Source organism: Pseudopipra pipra, chromosome 15 (assembly GCF_036250125.1).
Source record: "Pseudopipra pipra isolate bDixPip1 chromosome 15, bDixPip1.hap1, whole genome shotgun sequence".
Taxonomy (NCBI): Eukaryota; Metazoa; Chordata; class Aves; order Passeriformes; family Pipridae; genus Pseudopipra; species Pseudopipra pipra.
In genome coordinates this window covers 13,985,000-14,009,840 of record NC_087563.1, presented here as the reverse complement: position 1 = coordinate 14,009,840, position 24,841 = coordinate 13,985,000, and the positions used below count along the sequence as shown (strand labels likewise).

General features: G+C 56.3%; 1 protein-coding gene across 4 annotated transcripts in view; it reads right to left on the bottom strand.

The window, feature by feature from the left end:
- The window catches only part of CAMK2A (calcium/calmodulin dependent protein kinase II alpha), a 31,544-nt gene that overhangs the window by 4,047 nt on the left and 2,656 nt on the right, over nucleotides 1-24,841 (bottom strand). For 2 of the 4 annotated variants that reach the window (XM_064672050.1, XM_064672051.1), the window contains exons 2-15: nucleotides 21,564-21,658; nucleotides 18,698-18,757; nucleotides 14,931-14,985; nucleotides 14,616-14,681; nucleotides 12,983-13,055; nucleotides 12,506-12,608; nucleotides 11,868-11,951; nucleotides 11,182-11,276; nucleotides 10,675-10,797; nucleotides 9,833-9,916; nucleotides 8,447-8,489; nucleotides 6,642-6,682; nucleotides 2,066-2,098; nucleotides 929-977 (exon numbers count right to left, since the gene is read on the bottom strand). In XM_064672050.1, the coding sequence (XP_064528120.1) occupies nucleotides 929-977; nucleotides 2,066-2,098; nucleotides 6,642-6,682; nucleotides 8,447-8,489; nucleotides 9,833-9,916; nucleotides 10,675-10,797; nucleotides 11,182-11,276; nucleotides 11,868-11,951; nucleotides 12,506-12,608; nucleotides 12,983-13,055; nucleotides 14,616-14,681; nucleotides 14,931-14,985; nucleotides 18,698-18,757; nucleotides 21,564-21,658 (1,004 nt within the window). The remainder of the gene's footprint in view (nucleotides 1-928; nucleotides 978-2,065; nucleotides 2,099-6,641; nucleotides 6,683-8,446; nucleotides 8,490-9,832; nucleotides 9,917-10,674; nucleotides 10,798-11,181; nucleotides 11,277-11,867; nucleotides 11,952-12,505; nucleotides 12,609-12,982; nucleotides 13,056-14,615; nucleotides 14,682-14,930; nucleotides 14,986-18,697; nucleotides 18,758-21,563; nucleotides 21,659-24,841) is intronic. The other 2 variants (XM_064672052.1, XM_064672053.1) reach the window with 1 other exon arrangement.

Sequence of the window (24,841 nt, the reverse complement as noted above, 5' to 3'; positions counted from 1 at the left end):
AAGGATGCTCTCACCTCACTCTGAAATGGGAGGAGAGGGTCTCAGCAGGGAGGAGAGCAGGTGGATGACATGGGCAGCCACACCAGGAGCTACAAGGAGGGACCTCCCAAAGGGCACAAAGCTGTGCAGCTGCTGCTGGGAATTCCAGGCACTGACAGTTCATCGGGGAAGGAACGTGCTGCAAGAGCGGGTTGGGCTCCCTGGGATGCAGGAGGAGCTGTCAGAGGTAACTCTGGGCTTATTAACAAGGCTCTGCTTCAAATGCAAATTGCCATCATGCTTAACTCTTCTTTGTTTTTGTTGGCTTTCTTTTTTGTATTGTGACTAATGAAAGGAGAGAGAGCACGTTCTGGGAGTTGTTCAGAAAGGAGGAGAGGGACTCCCATCACTTCCCGAGCACTGCCTGGCTCTGTGTCCAGGCTCGGGGAGCCCCTCCCTAGGATGACAAGTGTCCCATTAGCTCTCACATCAGGCCAAAGTCCATCTTGCTTTGTGCTGAGATCACTTCATTGAGAGACTTTACAAATTAGCACCGATAAATTATTGCCTGGGTTATTCTTAGAAAGCTGCCTCTGGCTGGCAGGCAGGCAGGCGGCAGACAGGGATTTCCCCTAGAGGCTTTTCCCAAAGGGCCATTTATTTTGGAGAGCAGTCAGCCAGGCTGCTATCCCTGCAGATTTCTGCCATTTCGATGCCTGCTTTCAGGGAACATCCCGGTTTATGGGAGCACCCCTGTCCCTCACCAGCAGTGCCCCAGCTGCTCATGGCAGCAACCCAGCAGTGGAACCATCTGAGGAGCTAAAGCAACTTCTGAAGGGCCTCGAGGCTGCTCGATGGTGGTGGGTTTCGCTGTAGCCAATATCTCATGAAGGGTAGTCAGACTAACAACCCACAACCCGCCCACCTCCCTGCTAGTCCCCGATGGTACCTTTGGTGTCTTCGTCCTCGATGGTGGTGTTGGTGCTCTCCGACGATTCCTGAGCAAAGAACAGAAAGGAGAGATGGGGCGGTGAGGAGGGTCTTCTCCCTGTGACAGACGGAGCTCGTGTGTTCGACAGCCCCCCGAGTCCGACCCCGCAGCGCTCGACTGTGCCAACAGACAGAAACCAAGGAAAACGCCAGCAGGTCCAACCTGTCCTCAACCACAGCTCTAGGGCAGCATTGGCAGAGCCCTCCCTGACCTCCACTCCTTGTAGCCAAGGGCACAAGGGGTGGGCTGTGGAGGGTCTCGTAGGAACGGCGCTGCCTTTCCTACCGACACCTGTGGGGACAGAGACGGGGGCAGGTCCAGGGGCCATTTGGTGGGTTCCTAGGAGCGTTGCCGGAGGGGCAGGGAGAGGGGCTGTGCGGGGGTGGAAGACACCATGTTGACTGTACAATAAAGAGAGAGATGTACAAATTAACAGCGAGGAGGAGCTGGGATGAGAAAGAGGGGACTGTGCAGGAGTGAGAGAGACCACACTGACCGCAGAGTAGGGAGAGAAATGTACAATAAAACAGTGCTTCCAAGACCCACATGGACCACTGAAGGCTGAGACACAGCTCTTTCAAGAAACAGCTGAGCACTACACAGATTTGGGGGGGAGAGGGGTACTGACCCCCTGTCTCTCTCCGGGAGCCCCATCAAGGCAACTCTGCTAGTGGAGCTAGAGCAATGGCTCTGCTAGCTCTTCCCAGCAGAGCCTTGCTTATGTATTACCCAGAAGACCCCGATGTAGGTTGGCAAGGTGTCCCATGACCATACAGTCCCCGCAGAGGCATGGAAGGTGTTTCTCCAAGGCTCCTTGGACCGATGCAGCCTGCAGACCTGAGTCAGGAGAACTGGGAGAAACGGCATGAGAACCCATCAGCAAGAACCAGGGCTGGCTTCCCACCAGCTGGTGGCCAGCAAGTGCCTGCACCAACCCTGTTAATGGGGTTTGTGGGTGATACGGCTTTGAGGATGTTCCCTCCAACCCCGCTGTCCCTTCTTCCCTACCCCGAGGTAACTTCCAAAAACGGGGGAAGCTGGAACATGTGGAGAGGCCCAGCAATATCGGCATTGAGGAAGACGAAGGACACTCACCATTAACTGAACGCTGGAACTGGACTTTCTTTTCTGGAAAAACAAGGAGAAGAGATGGAACAGGAAGAGACACAGAGTGAGAAAGGCTGAGAGCAGCACATGAGAGGCAGCAGCTCGTGAGGACCCCTTCTTGGTCCTCATGGAGGGGCAAACGAAAGGTGCAGGGGGGCAACGTGTTGCTCCTGTGTGGACATGCCGCTGGCTGCAGTGCTGGTGGTGCTGTGCCAGTTCCCTCCCCGTGTTCCTGCCAGCACCTTTCTCTCCTGACCTGCCACAATCTCTGGGGTTTCTCATCCCAAGGACCTGGTTAGTCCAAAAGGGAGTCACTGACCACTCTGGTAGCTTTGTGACCAGCCCAGCAATCTCACAGGAACAGGAGTGGGATGCTGAAAATCAAAGGCAGCTTCACCACAGCCCTGTGCCCAGAGAGAATGCCATACTGACTTCTACAGACTCTGGATCTGTTCTGTGTGCATCTGCCAATGGCACTGACTAGTGTGGAGACATCCCATTAGCTTTGGACCTAGACCAGAACTAAGCTGGCTGTTTTAAGGCCTTGCTGCTTGACCCTGCAAGGCATGCATAGTGTGTGGGAAGCTGTCTTTAGCATGGATCCAGTGCTTTAAATCAGGACAAGTCTCCTCTAAAGAGAAGACCTTACACATGCACATTGGTCTCTATCCTTGACCACTACCACTAGGCTTTAAGGTTTTTGGGTTGGATGACCCCATAGCCACGCTTCTGCTTGCAACCCCAAACTAATGCTGGATTCTCCTTCCCTGTTGTGCTCTGCTCCCCATCTCCATTTTTAATTTAGCCAGGAGACAGGGGGGCGTGCATGCTGACCTCATACCCTTTCAGCACCTCTGGTTCCCAGGGAATGAATCCCAGTGGGTATCAGGGAACACCAGTGTGCAGAAATCAGAATCTGCAGTGCCAAATAACAAAGCATTGTACCAGCATATTTAACAAGGCACCATCTTTGCCTGCCCTGTGAGGGAAAAGCAGCACACACTGTACAGATCTCCTGGAAAAGTCCACAGAGCGACCCATTAGGGTGCATTGGTGGGCTGCAGGGTAAAAACTGCTGATATCCATTCCCCCTTGTTGATTCTTTGACATCCTAACTGGCTCTGACCAGCATACTCACTGAGTTTCCCCCTCTGCCAGTGCAGCTCTCCCCTCTCTCCCATAGAAACAGAAAAACACAGAATGGTTTGGGTTGGAAGGGACCTTAAAGATCATCCAGTTCCTAGACCAGGTTGCTCCAAGGCCCATCTAACCTGGCCTTGAACATTTCCAGGGATGGGGCACTCATGGCTTCTCTGGGCAAGCTGTGCTAGTGCCTCATCACCCTCACAATAAATAATTTCTTCCTTATATCCCATCTAAACCTGCCCTTCTTCAGTTGAAAGCCATTCGTCCTTGTTGTATCACTCCATGCCCTTGTTCAAAGTCCCCCTCCAGCTCTCTCACAGCCCCTTTAGGCTCTTGGTCCTACATCAACACTCGCCTCTCCTTCACTGAAACAACAGATGTCCTAAAGGGCAGAGCGAGCTGTGGTATTTCAGCAGGAACCTCATGGGAAAAGGAGCCGCTGGAGCTGGGCTGTCTTCAGGAAGGGCTGACAGCTTCTGCTACCCAAGGACATGAGACGGGGCAGAAAACTGCAGAAGTTTCAGACGCAACAGAATGCAACACAAAGCAGTGACCGCGTCGAGTCTGGACATACAGGAACAGGATGTGACACCGGGCAGTGAGCTCGTTAATTTAGGACGGGACAGGATGTGACACGGGGCAGTGATTCCATTAGTTTACAATGGGACGAGATGTGACACTACACAGGGCAGTGAAGGTATCATAGCCGCTGGGACCGGAGGACCTCCCACAGACCCCAGAGCAGGGCTCAAGGGGGATTTTTGGTCCCATGAATGCATTTAGTAGGTGAGGAACCTCCTCAGGAGGGTGAGTTTCAAGCCCTCTGAGCCTGGGCTAGCCCCATGCTGGTGTTGGAGGGCTGTGTGGGCAGGCTGGAGAGCAGCACCAGCTGCCTGCTGCCCACCAGCACAGCCTTGGGCAGGAAAGGCAGGGGTGGCTGCCTGGGACCTGCCTGCTCTCATGGGGATGGTCAGTCCAGCATGTTACTCCAAATGGGGGCACAACTCTTCCGACAGATAACCGCATCACGTGGCCTGACTTACAGCCCGGCTCTGAGCAGGCAGGACCATTCCCTTCCCACCTGCCCAACCACCCAAGGCAGGCCTCCAGGCTCCTGCCTCACTTTTCCAGCAAGATGGAAAGAAATGAACACCATTCAGCAAAGTCTTGACATCTGCTGGCTGCCCATGGTGGGCTATTAAAGCTTCACCCACAGCCCCCAGCCTCCCTGTGCCCCCACGAGTGGGTTACAATGCAGGTCCCCTCAGGCTGAGCGTGGGAATGAGAGGTGGGGATGGTTATGCTGAAGGTGGCCAATGGAAGGAAGCTGTTGGGAATGAGCTTGCCTCTACCTTGTCTTCTCCTCCCCTACCTTCCTGGCCATCTAGGCAGGCTGTCTCACCTCTGCTTGTTGGAAAGGGGGCAATAAAAAAGCAAATTCTTTTTCCAGAGCTTGTCCACCATTTTGAGAGGAGTGTTGGCTCATAGACTGCCTCGAAATGAAGCCTCATGACCTGCTCCTTGCTCACCAGTGAGGGCTGATGATGCAAACCAGCCTCTCTGATCCTGCTCTGAAACCAGACTGCTCGCTGAGTTTCAGTGATGAGCCAGAAGGCTCTTCACCAAAACTAGCTATTTTGCTACAACAGCAAGTGCCCCTTTTCCCAGGACAAAGCTACTGTGAAGTCCAAGAGGGAGCATCAGTAGCAAGTTGGGCTGGCAAATGGTCTTCTACTACAACACAGAAATTTAAGGCTGTCCCTTTCTGCTGGAAAATTAGATTCAGGACAATGCCTGATGAAGCCTCTCCATCCATCAGTCTCTCCTTTTATAGCTTAAAAATGCATCTTCTGTTTGCTCTCACCTGTGCTCCAGCAACCAAGGCAGCTCTGCCTGTGGTGTCACTTCTCAGGTGACTCTCAGAAGCAGCTGGGACCCCAGAGCAGAAGAGGACAGGTCAGCAATGGCTGGCAGATGGGCTGCTGTGACTCCTATGGGATCTGCCAGCAACAAACCCAGCAATCCTGTTCTGGGAGTCTCGTGCTAACCTGACACCATGGCCCAAAGTAATGTCCTCTGAGAGCCATCCAGGCCATCAACTTCATGCTGCAGAATAACACTGCATGGCTAGGATGGCCTGTTGTGGAGCTGAGCCCAGGTCTGGAGGGTTGTGAGTGGTCTCAGTCCTTGTAGGCTTGTCCTGTCCCAGCCACTGGATCTGGGAGGAGTGGGAGAGAGAGGTGCCATTCCTAGACCCCTGGCTCTGCTGACCATTTGGACTGAGGAGGGAAGAAGCTGGCTGAGGGCTCTGCTCTTCCAAAACCCTGCACCCCTCATGGTCCCTATGAAAGGGCAGAAAAAGGTTCTCTAGGTTCTCCCAACTAAGAGTCCCTATGGAGGAAGGAGAGCAGCCATACTGCAGTTGGGCTCCCAGAGTTCTGCCTGATGATGGAGGATGTCACCACACCAGCTCTCTTCTGCTGAGTGATCCATGAAGGGAACAGGTGAGGAGAGAAAGGTCCTCACATGGACCATTCTTTCCTGCAGGAAGAGTGACAAAGCTCAATAGCCACTACTATCCACCACATCTCCGTGTCACCAGAAGAAGCTGCTCAGCAGCATGATTTTGCTGCCTCCAGGAGCCACCTTGTCCTGGAGAAGAGTTGTGGCCCCAGCTCAAAGGGACAGACAAACCCGCAGGCTCTGGAGCCCAAGAAACAAGATCCACCAAGCACCGGCTTGTTTTTAGAGCATCACTAAGCCATTTGCTCTGTCAAGTATCACCATGTTCCTTTGCTGTCTGCACTGGGCAAAGGGGACTGGCAGCATTGCTGAAGGGGTTAAAGCACCCATGTGTCACCCAGCAGCACATCAGCCCTTGGGACAGGATGGGACAGGAACTAGGGCCAGTCCCACCAGCCACAGCAGGACACATGCTGAGCGAGCAGGAGATGAGGCCTCCCCTCTCTCCAGATGGCTGCTGTTGGAGCCATGGCTCTGGGCTGAAGAGCTGCCTCCCCCTGTACCCGGTCCTGGTCCAACCTCTGCCTCTCCCCCTCCCTGGGGGTAGCGAGGGGCCAAGCGCATTTTGCAGGCAATGAAACAGCCTTGAGTTCCCCCCATGCACCCCTCCAGCAACAACCGGCGGTGCTGCAAAGCCTCCTGTGCACTGCCTGTCCTGGCAGGAGCCCAGCCGGTGGCACGGGGACACACCGGGGCAGCCGGGCCAACAGCTGCCCTTTAAAGTGCAGGGTGTCTCAGGGACTGCCGGCATGGCACGGAGACCCTGGGCACAGCACGGAGACCCCCACCGCCAGCAGGGCATGGAGACGCTCCCCTCCGGCATGGCACAGAGACCCCCACCGCCGCCCCGGCAGCTGAGGGGCGGGCAGGAGAGGGCAGCGGGCAGGGGGCTTACCTTCACGCCGTCATTCTTCTTGTTGCCACCACTTTTGCCTCCTGGAGAGAGGAGGAAGGTGATTAGGAGAGCCAGGCAGGGCACCACGACCAGGAGGGCGAGGAGCAGCAGCATGGTGCCGGGTGGCGGAGCGGCGGGACCCCGCGGGACCGGCTGGTGGGCTTCGTTTCGTCCTCTCTTCAGCAACCCCCGGTGCAACTCGTGGGAGCTCAGGGGCGACCTTGCCAGCACCGTCCCGTCCTACCCCTGCGGCTCTCGGCCAGGGGCATGACCCGTCTCCCAACGTCACGCCGAGTGCTCGGGGCGGCTGGAGGGGCCGGCAGCGCTGTCCGGCGGCAGGCGGGCTCTGGCCGGGGGGTGCTGTTGACCCGGCGTGGTACCGCGTGGAGGAATGGGCTGCCCGCCTGCCGCCCTCTAATTTTAGCCCCATGCTGCCGGGATCATGTGCTGCCGGCCCGCCGGCCCGACAGCTGCAACCCGCATTTTGACAATGATGAAAAGCAGGCGCCTTCCCCGGTGCCCACCCACCGCTGCCGGCACTGCCCCAGCCCCCCCCGGCCGCACAAACCACCCCACTGCCGCTGCACCCCCGGAGCAGGGTGGGATCGGTGGAGCTCAGCGCCATGCGAGACCCTGCTCTCGCTCACCAGCCCCGCTGTGCTCCTGGGCTGGGCGCACTGGTTGAGCCCTTGGGCCGTGCGTGGGACGGGCAGCACGATGAGAGACGCTTTTGAATTTCCTGCCCTTTGATGCTTCCTGTCCACCGCCTTCCCCGGCGCGGGGCTGACACCGGATCCCCCCAGCTGTTGGACTCCTCCAGCTCCCCTCCACAAGTGCTAAATATGTCAGCACGATCCCCGCACGACAAATGCAGATACCGGCCCTGGCCACAGCCCTCTCCCTGAGCTTCCCTGGCACCCCTGCCCGCCTGCCGCACCTGACACCCGGGGCGCCTCAGCAAAGCACCCTGAAACACCCGTCTAACCCCAAACAGCTGCCACCAGCAGGCTCAGCGGCTGCAGGGCTTGGCCGGTGTGTCCCAGCGCTGCAGCCCCGCTGCAGGGACATTCCCAGCGCTGGGGAGGGCTGGAGGTGACAGCAAGTGGATGAGCTCTGTAGTCACGTGGCTCCATTTGGTTCCGTGCCTGGGAATCGCCTGTGAAATCCCATCTGCAGCGAGGTGTCCCCAGAGGGAACAGCTCTCGGTGAGGGTACTGGGACTTGTGGCTGTGCTGAGACCTCTCCAGTGCACAGGCTGGGCTGCCATGCTCAGTCCTGTCTCCCATGCAGCCCTCGGGATGTAGAGAGGCAGGAAGAGAGTGGGAAACCCTGCAGGATCAGCATCCACCTGCCTGGGGAGAGACCTGAGGGATCCTGCTGCCATCTGCCTGCCGTGGCACCCAGGAACCTGTCTGACATTCCCGATGCAGAGGATGCTCTCCCTGAGCCACAAACATCTCCAGGAGGACACAAAACCAACAGCTTGAGCTCTGGCTGCCCCCAGCACCTGCATCCCCACCCCAGCACAAGCCAGATGGTTGGGCATGTATAAACCCCTACACCACCGGGGACCACTGCATGTCAGCCAGACACCTTTCCTCTTGCATCCCACACCAGATGCCAGCCTGGAGGTGCCAGGTGATCTCCCCTGGAGGACTACGCAAAACCACACATCCCCAGGGGCACCAGGCTGCAACCTCAGCCTCCCCATGACACTCAAGGCAAAGCCAGCTCTCCAGGAATCCTATGGATTTGCCCTGGGCACCCTGTAAGACAAAGAGATGAGTCCCAGAGACAGAACCTACCGGAGAAGTTCCTGGTGGCCAGCATGGTGGTGAGGATGGCTCCCTGAAAGACAAGGAAGGCAGAAGGAAGGGTGTGCTGGACCCCAGCTCTCCACACCCTGCTGCTCCCCCCATCCCTGAGGGCGGAAAGCCCTGCTCAGCACCTGTCCCCCAGCCACCTGGCTGGACGGAAACTGGCCCACGGACTCATATTCTCCTCCTGCCATCAAAAGCAGCTCTCAGTACCCAACTCCATATCACCAGCACTGAGGCATTGGGTTGCACTCTCTGAAACTGCCTTCCCTCCAAGATTAAAGGGATATTAAATATCTGTGGGGCACTTTTCAGTCTCATACTACCCTGCCCTAGATGTAGCACAACCCCACTGACCAGGACTGGCAGCTGGTGGCAAAGGGACCCACCAGGAGCGGAACCGGATTTAATTGGCATTAAAGCTGTGCTAGCTCAGAGCATCAGGGCAGGGATTGCTCATGGGAGCCACGCAAAGATCACCACTGCAAAACAACATTTGTAAAAATCCTTCCCCTTTTCCAGCTGAGTTTACTAACTAGTTGCTCAGCGTATAATGAGATTACTTTGGACTAATTGCTTACAGTAATGGATTACTATTTGGAAGTGCATGCCTCAACTAATTTGATTACTTGTCTAGCAGAAAAGTAATAATAGTTTATAGCCAGTTTCTTTGCTTGATAATCTTGTTAGTAGCCTGCAGCTGCACTGTTCTGTGTCATGCTGCATTCAGGCCTGGAGCACTGATGGCTCTGGCTACAACACAGGCCAGAGCTGTCCTGCTCTGTGCCTCCAGCTCTGGAGGAAGCATTGTGATTTCCAGAGCCCGTTCCCAGTGCCATGCTGCTGGCTGAGGCTGAGCAGCACCTGGGAAATGGGTGCTTCAGGGAGGTGCTCCAGCTGGAGATGGTGATTACAGAGGGGATCCAGGCTGTGGCATGTGACAGCATCCGAGATGGGAAAGCCTGTGGGGCTGCTGGTGTGTGTGAGCTTTTTGCTTTTCTATGGATGACTTTATTCCTTGGCTGCAAAGTATCTTGGCTGTCAGGCAGAGGGTCTCACTGTGCCTCTCAGACCCATGTCCTGCCCTAAAGAGGAGCTTTCTTGACACAGACTCCAGAGGGAAAGTGCTTACCCCAGCATCCAGTGTGACTGCTTTCCTTCACCATGGCTTTCTCAGAGCACTTGGGAACCCCAGACAGATGAAGCCACTACTGCACTCTGTCTCTTTTGCCTTCTTCACAAGGGGGGCCCCAAATGCCCATCACCCCCATACCACTGCCCAGAGACACCACCCTGTCCCTTCCACACAGAGAATAAGCCCACCTATGATCCAACCATGTGTTTTGAAGCCAGCTTGGACAGTATGAGAGTTACCTTCAGCTTCCTCCGGGCATTGAACTTCTTCAGACAGTCCACTGTCTCCTGTCTGTGCATGCATGATGCCACGGTGGCACGGTGCTAGGGGGAGAGAGACCTGGCTCAGAGCAGAGCTGAGGGGAGAGGGCTCCCCCAGCCCTGCTCTCACATGCACACACACGTGTGCGATCTCCCGTGGCCAAGGCACGGGTCAGGGCTGCCTGCAGCAGCAGCAGATAAAAGTTTAATGGGCAGTGGGAGATCGAAGCTCTGGAGTCAGCAGGATTTGCTCTGGTGGAGGGGTTGCAGGAAGAACTGGCTGCCCACACAGTTAACCCCTTGACTGACCAGTCATGTTCAGCAATGTGCTCAGGATTTACACATGTGGGGTCCCAGGATTAAGCTTACAGACTCCTCCTGCCTTTAGGAGCTGATTCAGAGAGAGAACCAGCAGCCAGAGCAGTGGGATGAAGTGAAGGGGGGGGTTGCTGCTGGGGTGGGTGGATGGATGGACAAACACAAGCCTGCTCCCATCATCTCTGAAGAAAACCCCCCCACCACAGTGCGACACCAAGAAACCAGCCTATCCCCACCAGGGCTGGGAGCATATGTGTCCTTCCCATCATCAGCTCCCCCAGGACATGCTGTTTGCATTCACAAGCTTTTCTCTGCTGTAAAACCCCAGGGAAAATGCTGCTCTGAGAGCACTGAGAGGAACCATGCCAGGAAACCATCTTCCCAGGATGGAGAAGAGAGCTGGCAGCGTGTGTGATATCACATGCTCCTCGGTAAGGTGTTCTCCCCTTGTGAGCCCCCACATCTCTACAGCTTCAGCCCCAGCCAGTGAGTGTCGAACTCACCGATATCCAGGGGTGCTTCAGAGCCTCCGCTGCCGTGATGCGCTTGGACGGGTTTATGGTCAACATCTTGTTGATGAGATCTTTTGCTTCTGGAGTCACTGTGTCCCACTCAGGGGAGGGGAACTGCCAAAGCAAAGGGACCAGGATGAGGGATGGCAGGAAGGAACAGAAGGAGCAGAAGCCCCTTTACATTTGGGTTGGTTCTCCCGCAGCTTGGGGCAGGTTGGAGAGACGGTGGCACAACTGGAAAGAGCTGCCACGTAGAAAACTGGAGAGCAGAAGTGGAAGAAGAAAGTTGGAAGGCCCAGGACAAGACCTATCTGTCCTGCAAAGTGGCCCTGAAACATGCTAATGTGTGCAAACTCTGTGAGCAGGGCAGAAGAAAGAACCTTGCTCATGCCTGTCTGAATTTGGCCAGATTGCTCTTCTAGAGCACCAGGTTGTAAGGCAGGGACAGCAGGAGAGAGGGTAGACTGTGAAAAGGGGGAACAAGACAAACCCACTCACATCATAAGCCCCAGCCTTGATCTGCTGGTAGAGTCGGTGCTGGTCTTCATCCCAAAAGGGTGGGTACCCGACCAGCAGGATGTAGAGGATGACACCTGCCCAGGAGAAGAGGTGGAATCAGTGGGAGAGAATCCATTAGTGGAGGTAGGAGCAGACTCTGCCTGGGGATTGGCCAAACTCAAACAGAGAAACAGAAATTAGGGAAACATGAGGATTTGCTCATTGATTAACAAGCAAAAGGCTTGTTGGTGGATCCATCTTTGTGCTGGTGGTCTCTGGCAGCCACATGCAGACCCTCAAGTGGATGCCCTGGCAGGCCTGGGCGATGCCTCCTCCCCATTGGGGGTGGAAAAAGGCTCCCCTACAGCTGAAACTGCATGGAATCATTGTCTGACTCCACCAGCACCTCAGGGAAGAGAGCCAGCATCTCTCCTGACTGGGAGCTTTGGGTACATAGGAAGGGGGCTTATCCTTCACGGAAGGGTGCTGCTGGATTGGGAGAGAGGGTGCTGCTCTGGGGACAGCCCAGGGTAATGTGCCACCTCTTGGGTAAATCCTCCCCCTGACCTTGCCAAGATGTTGTAGCAACTACAGCTCAGGACACGCTGGATGAACAGCCTGCCTCATCCCACCCAGCCCAGCCCGACCCAGCCGGCTCCTGGCACTCCAGCCCCTGTCTGACTTACCACAAGCCCACAGGTCCACGGCTTTGCCATAGGGGTCCTTCCGGAGCACCTCGGGGGAAAGGTATCCCGGGGTGCCAGCGAAACCTGGGACAGACAGCCCATCACACCCTGCCGGCAGCAGCCCCCATCCCCACACAGCTCACCAGCAGGGACTGGTGCCCAGCCAGGCACAGCAAGAGCCAGGAGTCCTGGCACATCCTGACCCGGTGGGACAGGCACCCTCCTGCCAGACATCTCTGTGAGTCCTGAGGGCAGAGCAAACTGTGGCTTTCTGCCACAACCAAATTCCAGGGTGGTCCATAAGGCTGGAGTGCTCTGATGAACACCTCCAGCACTTGCAAGAGGCTTCCCTCCCCCTGGTCTGCCCCTATTGCCGGTTTGTCCATCTCACCAGGACATCTTGGTGACTCAGAGAGTCCCTGTGGAGTTGCTTGCCTCTGCCCTGATCAATACTGGGCTGTTTCCAGGAGCACAGCTGGAGCCATCAACCTCCTCACCCACTGTGCCTCTTGTGCTGCTGGGATGCTCCCATAACCTGGGGCTCAGGTCCTGGGGATGTGTGTCCCATCTGGAGCCGCCCTGATCAAACACGCCAAGGAAAGCTGAAGAATGCCCCACCTTGGGCCAGTCCCACTCACCAAACCACGCTTGCTGGTCCCCCTCCACCTCGATGGCAAGGCCGAAGTCAGCCAGCTTGACGGCGGCACCCTTCAGCTTGGATGCCAGCAGCAGGTTCTCGGGCTGCAGGAGGAGATAGGGGTTGGAGAGGAGTGAAAGACCCATCAGGGGCTCCACTATGGATGGGAGGACCTTCCCAGCACAGCACAGAGGAAAGTCAGGGCTTTGGATGTGCTTCCCAACTGCATTGTCCTGCTATGTGTCTGGGCGTCCCTGGATCCTTAGAGAACCGTGGACTTCAAGGACCTCCCTGCCCCCCTCCTTTGTGTTGTTTCACCCTGGAGTTGGTCTTTGCTCTGTGGCTTTCCCAAAGCCCTACACGTGTTCCTCCCTGCTGTTTCAGCAGCCCTGGAATACTCTGGGCATTGCTCCACAGGGTTTTGCATCACAGACGGGGTCCCCCATCCTCCCACAGGCACTCCCCCTGCAACTCCTACCTTCAGATCCCGGTGAACCACCCCCATCTGGTGGCAGTGCAGGACAGCCTCCAGGATCTGCTGGATGCAGTGGCTGTGGGAGAGAGGAGAAAGCTCACACAAGTGGCCAGTGAGGCAGAGTTTTGTCACACACTTCTGTTTCACAGCATTTCACCCCTCTGCCCCTCTCCCCATCACACTCCCCAGCAGCAGCCCCTCAGCACAGATCAGTGTCTCCCTCCACCGAAACCCACACTGGGTGTGGGGAGCAGTTCTAACCCACTAAGGCACCACCAGAGCTGCTGCACACCCACTGATGGTGAGCAGGAGCATGGGGGCTACAGCTGAGCCTCTGGGATCCCCACTGGAGCAACACTGGAGTGTTGGGGGGGAGCTGGAGACCAGCAGTGGAGCCACAATGCCAGCCCAGGTCTGGTCTCCAAACCCAGGCAGAGCAGATGTGCTCTGTGTAACCTTTGTTCCAGCCCCATTTCCCTGCTCTGCTCTAATGCAGGTGGCTCTTGCTGCGTCTGCTTACTTTATATCTAGTTCATTACATCCCAGCTCTGCTGCGTGTGCGAGACAGGAAGGGAAGAAGACAGAGGCAATGATCGCTTTTACTCCAAAACAGCTTGTGTGCAAGGCAGAAGGTCTTTATTTACATCTATTTTATTTTATTTGTATGACACTAATAAGTGGATGGGCTGTAAGTGGATTCAGTGCAGGCAGCCCATTAAATGAGATTGCTTTTTGCTTAGAAATAAAGGATATTCTCATGCAGAGAGGTATTGTAGAGCTTACCACCCTTTTGGACACACGTACAGGCTATGCTTAGCCTATGGGCAAAGCCAAGAGGAACAGTGATATCTGGAGATTGGAGAGGGGCAAAAAAATGAAGCTAATTCTGTCCCCTGGCTGAGCTGCAGGGGCCAAAGAGGTGGCTGAAATGGCACCCAACCCCCTGGCTCTGAAGCAGGGTACCTGGAAAGTGCCAGCGGGAGCGTGGGAGAGAGCAGAGCTTGAGCACATCCTCCCACCCGGCCTGTCTTGCCTGCTCCTCCTCAGTGCTTTCAAGTGGTAAATGCCAGAGAAATGCTTGCAGATGGTTGGAATGCAGCTCCAAGGGGAAGGGGGTGAGGACTGTGGGGTGTCCATGATATCACGGCCCTGGCTGGGCACCACTCTGGTGTTGGGCTTCCCCTCTGCCTGCCTGGAGAGCCCCAATGCCCCCAGCCCAGGGAGCCCTGACATCCCCAGACCAGGGAAACCCGATGTGCTCAGCCCAGGGAGCCCCAACAGCCTGCTCCTTTACAGGGAGGTCAGATGTGGGCTAACCCATCATTCCAGGCAAGGAAGATGCTGCCAGCAATGGCTGGGAGCCATCTGATTTGGGGAGGAAACCAGCCCCATGGTAGCACATGCAATTCTTGGCACAGGAGTTGAGCGAGTTAAAAAGAGCATTTTTGGAAGTCTTTTTTGCACGACAGTTCTGGTTTATGAGTATGTGTTGCAGGAGTGGCTGTAAAACACCTCTCAACATGGAAGGAGCTCATGCTGCAGAAAGCCAGGCATGTAGAACCCTGGGAGGGAGCAGCTCTCAGGAGAAGGGGATATAATCTGTCCCCTCCACAGCCCCACGTGTGTCTGTGCTCACCTGGCATCCGCTTCACTGTAGTACTCCCTGGCCACAATGTCCTCAAACAGCTCCCCACCAGTGACCCTGCGAGAAAACAGGGGGAGCTGGATTGATTGACAGCACACTCGGCCCTGGCAATCCCCCCCCAAAATGTTCTTTGCACGGCAGGAGAGTCGGAGGTGCAGGACAGGGACCTGCCCTCTGCCCGGCTTGGGGGACCCAAGCTTGGTTCAAGCCCCGTGGGAAGGGCTCTGGTGAGGTGGAGGGTGTGTCACCCCGGGTGGAATCACGGAGCTGGCAGTGGGTCAGGGGATGTATTGAACCATTACTCACAGGTCAAATATCAGGTAGTGGTGGCCCTCCTCAGAGATGCTGTCATGGAGCCTCACTGCAGCAGAGACAGAAGGGTTATGGGGTACACCTGGCTCCCACCCCACTCCCTGGGAATGTGTTTGCTCCCCTTTGGGCACAAGCAGGAGCTGGGGAAGGGAACAAGCAGGGCTATTCCTCCTCCCTCCTCCTCTTGCTATTGCCACTGACTGGGTGGGGGTCCCTGCTCACCAGGGGACCCCAGCCATGGCCCCAGCCTGGGGCAGTGGTGAGAGGCTCAAAGGTCACCTCCAAATTGGGGACTGCCCGGAGCTGTGTCTGGCTGAGGTTCCGGGCAGCTGCTGGGCTATCTTGGGCACTGGGCAGGCTGCAGGCATGGGTGTCCCCAGCCCCAACAGGATTAGTGCCTGGGCACAGGGAGAGCTCAGCAGGGTGCTGGGCTGACAGCCCTGGCACCCACAGGGCTCTTTTTATTTTCTGCTCATGACCTTCCTTTTCTCCTTGGGAATCTCCGCAGGATGAGTTTCCCTGTCTCCTGGAATCTCACCCTGCTCGTCACACTGAGGGGCACCCTCTCTCCTCGTGCACACCTCACCAGACACAGCCAGGTACAAATCTGTCACCCTGCAGCTGTGTGCTGGTTATTCAGGCTCAGATCCCTGCTCACAGCTTAGCAGGCAGATGTGCAGCAAGGGGAGGGGCACGGAAACAGGTAGGATGGATAAACAGAGCCTGGTCCGGTGTCCTCTGTCCCCCACCTCACATTTTGTTTGACTCCCTTGAGGCTGTAAATGTTTAACCCTTCTCTCTCTCACCTAGTTTTAGCCCTACACAACTTTCAACATCTTTGAGAATGTTAGGAATCAAGGAGGAAAAAATAAACATCAAGGTGAGTTTATGGGAATTTTTACTTCTAGACCCTTTTACTGCAGCTAAATCAGCTGAGCCCTGTATGGAAACATCCTCCAGACTCAGTCTGAGCCAGGCGAGATAACAAGCCCCATCGCTGAGCACAGATACTGCACTGCATTTCTCTTATCTCCCAGGCCAGCAAACACCACTCTTCTGGTCCTTCTCCTGTCTCCAAGCTCCACAGGCAGATCCAGCAGCTGCCGAGACCACGCTGCCAGCAGTGGCAGCCCACCCAGCCAGGGCAGAGGAGGTCTGATGAGCTGAGCACCATCCTTCCTATCGGTCTCTCTTGCAATCCCGATTACTGACACAACTTGCTTGTCTTATTTCCCAGTTATCCTTCTCCACTGTTGGCCTCTGCAGACATTCCCTGTGCTACAACATCTGTCTGCTCCGTTTTTCTCTGACAAAACCCCAGCTTTCCTGCCTTCCTCTGCTGAAGGAGACATAATTCCTCCCATTTCATCTTGCCTGGGAGGGATTTGGGGGTATCACGGCTGGGATCCCACAGAAGCCAAAGTGTTCTCAGGGGGATTAGGTGAGTTCGATGTGGATAGGGCCAGCGTAACCACAAACAGATGGTCCAGATACATTCCTTGCCTGAGGAAGTCCCAAAGCCTGTGGCTGCCAGGAGCCAAGGAGGTATAAGAGGGAGCAGCTGCTCTAAATATAACCTGATCCTACAAGTATCTGTTACTGACCATAGTCAGAGAGAGCTGCACTGGCCAAACCACTCCAGCTCAGTGCCGGGAGCCAAGGCAAGAGCAGGACACAGCTTTGGGACTGAGAGTCAGGGGACAACAGGTACCTGGAGTTAAAACTGCAGGGCTGCGTGCAGCCAAAGTTTTCCCAATAAAGCAAGACTTCCCCGAATGGAAAAAACTTTGGGAAACCACAGCTCTCCTAATACATTCCCCCATACTGTGGATGTACTGCAGGATCCTGGGGACCTGGACCTGCCCTTAACTGCCTGTGCACGGCTTTCCATGTGAGGTTTTCCAGCAGGCACAGTGCAGAGCCCAGACTGGTTCCTCCAGTGGGAAATGGAGAGACCCCACGCGTTCTCATGGGAGATGGAAAGACCCCACCTCGCTGCAGGGAACAAAGGAGAGGACAGCAAAGCCCCCGGCAGCTGGGGCACGTCTCCCAGTGAGGGCTGGAGAGGGTTGTTCTGCCTCATCCCAGCAGCAGTGCCTCCTCTTCCTCATGCCAGGCCGCTCTGCAGCGGCACAGCTCGTTCCAGCTCCTGGGTGGGTAATGAGCCGCCTTTGCTGCACGGAAGGGGAGCTGCGAGTCCAAGTTTCCAAGCAGCAGGAGCAGTGGAGGGGCGTGAAGGGAAAGAGGGTGTGGGGTGGGGGGGGGGTGGAGAAGAGCCTCCTGGGTATAAATAGCAGCGGATTGGGTTTGTTAACATCTCAAGCTGTTAACCCCTTCCAGCCCTTGCAGCAGGGATGCTCTGAGCCTGCCAGGTCAGGGCCAAACAGTGGGGGGTGCTGCAGGGGGGGAACAAGGCACAGGAAGGGGTCAGATGTTTCTGTCCTTGGAAATCTTGTCATCTCCACCAGCAGATGATGGAGAGGGAAGGGAAGAAGACAGCCATAGGGAACAGCTGTGGCCAGGCCGGGAAGCTGGGGAGCTCCAGCTGCATGGCCCAGCTACCATCCTGCGGGTCTCGTGGGGTTCCTCTGGTTTTAGTATTTCCTGCTATTCATGCATTTGCAGTGTGTTTCTTTCATGTCTCGGCAATCGATGCCTGTATTTTGGTGCAAAGGGATGCTGCACTCCCTGGCAGGATCCCTGCAGGGCAGCTCCTAGTCCTGCCTGAGCAGAGGCTGGGGAAGCCAGTGGAGTCCAGCACCCTGGCAATGCAGGGGAGACCTGCCATGCAGCCATGTGCTGAGACAGATGGGAGCTGACGGTCCTTTTTCAAACTGAAATATTTATGGGACAGGAGCCACATGGTTGGTCCCAGTGGCCCTGGATCTAGCTCCCTGGATCTGCTGCAGCAGCTCCTGGGGAAGGACGGATCCAGGTCACCGGAGCAGTGAGGGGGCCAGGGAGAAGCTCGGCCACAGGGGAACCCTCCCAGCTCCTGACTGTGGGTTGAGAGGGCTGCAGAAACCACCAAATGCTTTCCCTAAAGCTGCAGGATCTCACTGGGGTCGGCACATCCTGGGTTGCAGCAGAGAGAAGAGGAGCTTCATCCAGACTATCTGCAGGGATCAAGAGCCTGCATCGGCATCGCTCTCAGGGATGGAGTTTGGGATTTTATTTTTTTTTTTTTTACTGCAGCTTTTTCCCCTCCCCTCTCTCTCTCTCCTTCTGGCCTATTTTTGTCTTTTGCAGGGGCTCAGGAGTTTTCCTGAAACAGCTTTTCCGAAGGAGGCTACTCTCAGATGGACGGTCGGTGGGAAAGTCTTCGCTTCCCCCCGCCATCGCTCCTCCCACACGCCCCGCGCTGCTGCTGCTGCTCCGAGCTGCAGCCGCTTTTTGGAGCATGCAGAGGAATACGGCACCCGAACGGGGGGAGAGCAGTAAAAATAGCCCTTTGCAGCCTCCTGAGGCTCCGCTTCTCCCTGAGGGAGCTATGGCCAAATGGGTTAGTCAGGACCTACTTCAATCCCACCATCCCACCATGGTGCTCCCCGCGAGGAAGAGGAGGGACGGCTGTGCGGATCTCGGCTGCCACCGAGCCCCTCTCCTCTGGGGTGGTGGCCGGAGCACGAGGGAAGGACAAACAGTCCGTGCTGCTGCAGGCAGGGCTGGATCATTGATGGGGACCCCCTAGCCCCGGCTGGGGCACGGGAGGGCACGTGGGCAGCGGAGCCCCAACAACGGGGGCTGCAGGGTGTGCTTACCAATGTTGGGGTGCTTCAGGAGGCGGCAGATCCGGGCTTCTCGTTCCAGCTTCTGGTGATCTGAAAGAGGCAACGGCCCTACATTAGGATCTCAGGAAGGGACTCAACTGCTCTCAGCTCCTGCTGGGCTCTCAGAGGAGATGCCAGCACAGGAAATCTGGGGGGACAGAGCAGCTGGCAAAGAGAAAACCCATCTTTTTTTTTCTTTTTTTTTTTTTTTTTTGCTAAAGAATAGCAGATCTGGGGACATGTTCAGCATCAGGGCCTGATGGGCACTATTCCACCACAGATGTAGCCCCCAACCAAGCCCCTAGGTACTGATGCCATGGGTGGTCCTGGGCTTGGGATGATGCCTTGCCCTCCTCTCTCCCTTCTCTTAGCTGAACAATCTCTGATCACCTCCTGAATATCCTGGATTTGCTTGGGTTATCCCTGCCAGCAGTACTGTTCCCTTTTCTCCTATTTTTCCAGGCACAAGTAATCAGAAGGGACATTTCTGGTCCTGCATGGTATAATTTGAGGAACTGAATGACTAGTGAGAAGTGTCAGGCTGAAATGGGGCTACAGGCTTTGCTCCCTGTCACCATCACCAGCCATTTCACATCAGGACTTTGCTCTCCTGCATCGCAAAACCCTGGCTCTGAAAATGTGCTTTGCTCTGGTGCCTGTCTGCAAAAAGGCAGCACAGATCCCATTCCTCAGCTTTTGGCTTGGGAATGTGAGACAAGGGAGCTCTGGGCGAAGCAAGTTGAGCTGAGCCAAAAAATCCTCCACCCTGGGGCACCTCAGAATGAATCTGTAAATTATTTTGTTTCTTCTTCTCCACTTCTACTCACACCTGACCCAGCCATCCTGCATGGAGGTGCCTGTCCTGAGGAAATTTCATGCTAGCAGGAACTCAGCAGCCGGGACAAGTGAGGATATAATTAGGGCTGCTTGTCTCTCGGTGCTATCGCTGCTCCCTTGCAGGTTCACACCCCGGAGTCTCGCTCTGCATCAAATCAAACCTGGGTGTCTCCAACCGCCGAGATGTGAAGGTGATACAGCCCCTTCTCTGCAGGGCTGAAGCCTTCCCCAGGACTGAGTATCCCCATCCAGTGGGAGAGTCACCCCCGGGTTTGGAGTGAATTTTGCAGCCTGTACTGGAGTCTGTAAGCTGAAGGCTGGGACAGCCTCCATGCCTCATTCAGCTCCCCACGGCATTTTCCCCAATGGGGCACAACCTTCCCAGGATGGGATGGGGTGACAGGGAGAGGTTGGGGTTTAGGCTTTTGTTTTTCACAATTAAAGTGAATGACAGGGACAGGCTGGAAGGACAGCGAGGCAAGAAATTCTCTGGGGAAGTGACCCATGGCCGCAGTTCCTCTCCTATCCCACAAATCCAGCTCCTGCCTGCACCCAAATCCCATTTCTCCTCCAAGACTTCCACTTTCTCCCCTGCTGGCCCCTCTGTGTCAGCAGCCAGGAGGATGTCTGAAGAAACAGACCATGGCTGGAGATGTTTTGCAGCTTCTTTTCCCCAATCCTCCCTCCCTGCCTTCCCCCCCTTTGTGTATGACACAGCCAGTGGCACATCCCCATGGGATAGTGGCTCCTCATGCCCCTCTGGGGCTTGTCCCAGTCTGGGGAAGCAGCAGCACTGCAGGAATGGGGGTTCCAGATCATTAGCAAAAGCAGATGGTGATTTCAGCTGGTGGAGCAGGGGAAATAGCTCCGACCAAGTCTCCTCAGGGGGCAGATGGGCACAGAGCCACTGCAGGGACAGCACAAACCCCAGGAGAGGGTGGAGAGGGGCAAACTGCCTGAGGAGGCGAGTGGAGGCAGGATAGAGGGGGGTGGCTCAATCTGCTGCTTCAGGCAGCCCTGAAATCTGGGAGGCATTTTCTGCCCACCCTGCTGCCAGCTGGGGTACATGGGCAGGAGCCAAGAGCTGAGCCCAGCACTGCACACTCTGCCTGGAGCCCAGCCCTCAGCTTCAGAGGAAGAGAAATGGTCCATATCCCAGAAGAAGGGCAGGGGTCAATGCTGGAGGAGCTGGGGAGGCTCAGTGTTGGTGCTGTGCCACTTCAGCAGCATGGTGGGAGGGAGATTGCAACATGTTGGTTTAATTCCAGATCAGAAAGGAGTTTGTCACAGTTTTCTGCATTTCAGTTTTGCCTTCGGAGGTCAGCAGTGGCAGGAGGGAGAGTCACCAAGGGAGGTTAATTAAACTCTCCTGGCAGGGTGCTTGCTCCCGGCACCCATCCTGCACTCCCAACAGCCAGAGAGGAGCTAGAGTGGGGACACAGCATCTGCTGCCCCATCCCCTCCATCCTCCTCATCACAGCTCCTCTGCCACATTCCTGGAGGCAGAGGGGACTGTGCCCTGGGGCAAGGGCTGACTGATGCTTTTCTCTGCTGGCTCAGCTCAGCCTCAATTCAAGGAGCATCCAGGACAGACCCACCAGGACAGACCCACCAGCACCTCTTCCAGCAGCAAACAGCCAATGTGCTCCACCAGAGTGATTAACCAGATGGCAGTGAGGGGTGAGGGTCCATCTACAGCTAAAAATGAAGTCAAACCCCCACTTGAAAGGACATTCTGATTTCACTGATGTAGGTATATGATGAGTAAGAAAACCTGCACCACCAAGAGTGGGGATAGGGGGTCAGTGAGGGCCCTCTCAGAAGGTGATGCTTCCAAAATAACTGTGCTACCCAGTGCCTGAAGCTGGCAGTGGTCTGGCTTGCTGCAAGGCTGTCACCAGCATTTTGCTGCAGAGTGGTGGCAGATCTCAGGAACAGAAATGGGGTCCTATGGGACTAATTCCTCACTCTGTAAGCCCTGGTTGCCTCTCACCTCCCCAGGAACATCCCCAGCACCTACCTCGAGCAGAGAGCTTCTTGGTGTTGATGATCTTGGCTGCATACTCTTGTCCTGCCAACACCTTCACGCATCTCCGGACAATGGAGAAAGCGCCCCTGGGAAGAGAAGAAGCCACAGGGGGAGGTGAGGGGTGTGGTGTGGGCAATGGCACAGCTCAGCCCTGACATAGGATGAGAATGGGGATGAGAATGGGGATGTGGATGCTGGCTGGGGAAGGGATTTGGAGAAAACATTTGGAGGGATCTGTCAGCTTTCCTTGCACCACTCTCCTTGGGAAATGATGGGTGCAGGGTGAATGTGGGATCCTTCCCTCCGTGCTCCTCTGGGACACTCCAGGCATTGTGCACCTTTACTCCTCTTCCTTCCAGCTCTGCCCTACCTGTCCCCAAGAGAAAAGGGGTAATGATTTACCGGGGGCACTGGCTCCTGAGGGACACTGTGATGGCTGCGGCTGCTACGAAGCTCTCGGCCACTTCAGCCTGTGTGGCTCAGCCTGCTCTAGACCTTGCAATCACAGCAGCACTTGGCAGCTGTGAGCAGTGCCAGGTCCCCCCAGCTGCAAAACTGCCACCCAGGCAGGGATAGCCCAGGGGATCCTGTGAGCAAGGACCCCTGGAGCCAAGCTGGACAGGGACTAATGCTGCTGTGCCTTGCACACGCATGAGCCAACGTGCAAGGCTCTCCTGGGATCTGGCAGGTAAACGAGCACGGCTGCTTGGGACACTCCAAAGACTCCCCTCTGCCCCCGTTCCCCATACCCCGAGCCCTGCCAGCTCGTGGCACTGCCAGTGCCGGTATGATGCTGGGAGCTGTGGCACACACACACACACACACACACACACACACGCGTGCTCCAGCCATGCTGAGCACAACCTTTGTGCCAGGTTCCCTTTCCTGCCAAACCTTTCCAATCGCTAAAATAACAACTATCAAAAGCAATCCCACCTCCCGCCCCACCTTCCCCCCACTCCCCGACACCCCGCTCCAGCTCCCTGCCGAGGAATAAAAGGCCACGGGCTGGCGAGCAGCGGCGGATAATTGATTTTACCGGTGGGGGCGGGTGGAGACGGGCAATTTGCGTTTGAATGTGATCTTTAGGAGAGCAGGCGAGCAGCGGGTGCGGAGGGATGGGGAAGGGGCCCCAGCAGAGCCGGCAGCCCACGCTCCCAGCGCCGCCGCGCAGAGCATCGCTCACGGCACGTGCCGGGCGGGAGCCGGGGGAACAGCATCCCGGTGCTTCCCAGCTTCCCCGTCCTGATGTTTAATCCTGGCTGCTGAAAGAGCTGAGCTGTTAATATCGCTGAATCCTGGAGGGGGTGGGGGGGAATTAATTGGAAAGGGGGGGCAAAATGCTTCATATCCAACTTGCCCTGGATCAGAGATCAGAGCCATCATCAGTCCTGCAGTGCTGCTCTCCCCATCCCACTGGGAATGCCACAGTGTGGGGGGTTTGTGGGTTCCTGTAGATCCCTGGGACTCCTCTACTTTTTTCCTTTTGCAGTGGCAGGACAGTCTGCAGCAGAGAGTGCAGCAAGCAGGGATACCCCCCTTCCCCAGCTGGGGGTTCCTGCCCCAGTCACATGTTTTCGCTGCAGAACCCAACATGAGGTTGGAGTGACATAGATGTCCCAGATCCACTGGAGGCTGGGGAACCCCGGCCACTCCTGGTCCCAGTGCCCACAGCCACTTGCTCATCTATTTATTCGGACTGAATGGTGAGAAAAGGGGAGCCATGGGAAACGAGATAAAGCAGACGTGATGGGAGAGCACAGGGTTTCACATCCCCAGCTGCATTCCTGGCTTTTGCCTCCTTCAGACCTTCTTAACAGAAACCAAATGTCTGTTTGTGGTCTGTAAAGCACAATCAAGACACTGTGAGCCTGGAGGGTGGGTGGTGCAGGTGCAGAACCCAGACACTTGCCATAGCCCCATCCTAGTTCCAGTGGGGTCTTTCAGTGAGTCTGCACTGGCCAGGAACCCACCATGTTGGCTGTTCTACACCTAGACAGGCTCTACTCCCTATGCCAGGCTGCTCTCTTGCTTCTCAGCCCCATGTGGGATCTTTCCAGCCTAGGGGAAAAAAATCCCCCCTTGGCTCCATCTAAATGCAGCATTTCCTTCCCCGCAAAGGCAGGCATCCTCTTCTGCACCAGGAGCTCGTGAGGCTATGCAGGCAGCACTGGGGGTGCCAGGCAGGGAGCTCAGCCCCGTCTTGGTTCAAGAAACCCCTCTGGAAGAAAGGAACCATGCCCTGTTCCCTGGCCATGGGCACCAGCGTGTCCCTTCCTTCCCAGGGCGGCAGGTCTTTGGATGGAGATCACCAAAACCCTGGTGGGAGTTGGCCCCCCCTCTCTGCCTGGCTGGGGTGAGACAGCATGTCCCAGTTTGAGCATGGGGTGGGGACATCACCCACAGGGCCGTGGGTACAGACCATGTCCTTGTTCCCCTGCTGGCTGCCAGCGCAGGGCAATGCTGGACCCACAGCCCAACAGGCAGCCCTGTCCCTGCAGCCTTGAGCCCTGGCACTGCTGAGTCCCAGCCCTGCAGCCTCTGCCCCTTGGTCCCCAGTCCAGGCATGACCCCATGCCTTGTCCCCACGGCCTACCCCCCAGCCCAAGCAGTGGCTCTGCCACCGGGATGCTCCGCTTCCCCCTTTTTCACACCTTCCCTGCCAGCGCCTGGCTGTGCTGCTGCCGCCCTCCCTCTCTTCAACACCTCCTCCTCCTCCGAGGCATTTTATCTCCTTTCTAGAGAGAAGAGTGTGGGCTGGGGATTTTTTGTTCCTCCATTTTTTATTTTTTTTTCCCTTTTTAATAAGCCCCCTCTCCTGCAGCTCCAGGAGCGGAGGGGCTGATCGTAAGGCTCAGCACGGTAATTGTCTCCAGCCTCTCGCTGAACCTGCTGCGGGGGCGGATTTGGAGGCACCGGTGGAGCTGCACTTCATGTTTGTCCTACTCTGGGGGGCCGTGGGCAGGATCTTCTCCCTGTCCCTCGCCGCTGTCCACCGCCCTCTGCAAGCGCGGGGGATCGGAGCAGCCCTTCACTTGCTCTGCTTTGCGGGGGCTGCTGCAGGAGCAGGTTTTTCCCAGCTCCGTGTCCCCCGCTTGGAACAGATGCCTTCCCGTGCTTGGGAGGTGCAGGGACGTGCCAAGGGCTTGTGCCCACGGAGCAGGCTCTGCAGACTCTTCTCCCCATCTCTGCCTACCCCCAAAGCCCCGTCGTGGTGCTACCATGAGGTGTGTGGCATCTCAAACCCCACCTGCCTGGGAGTCAGGATG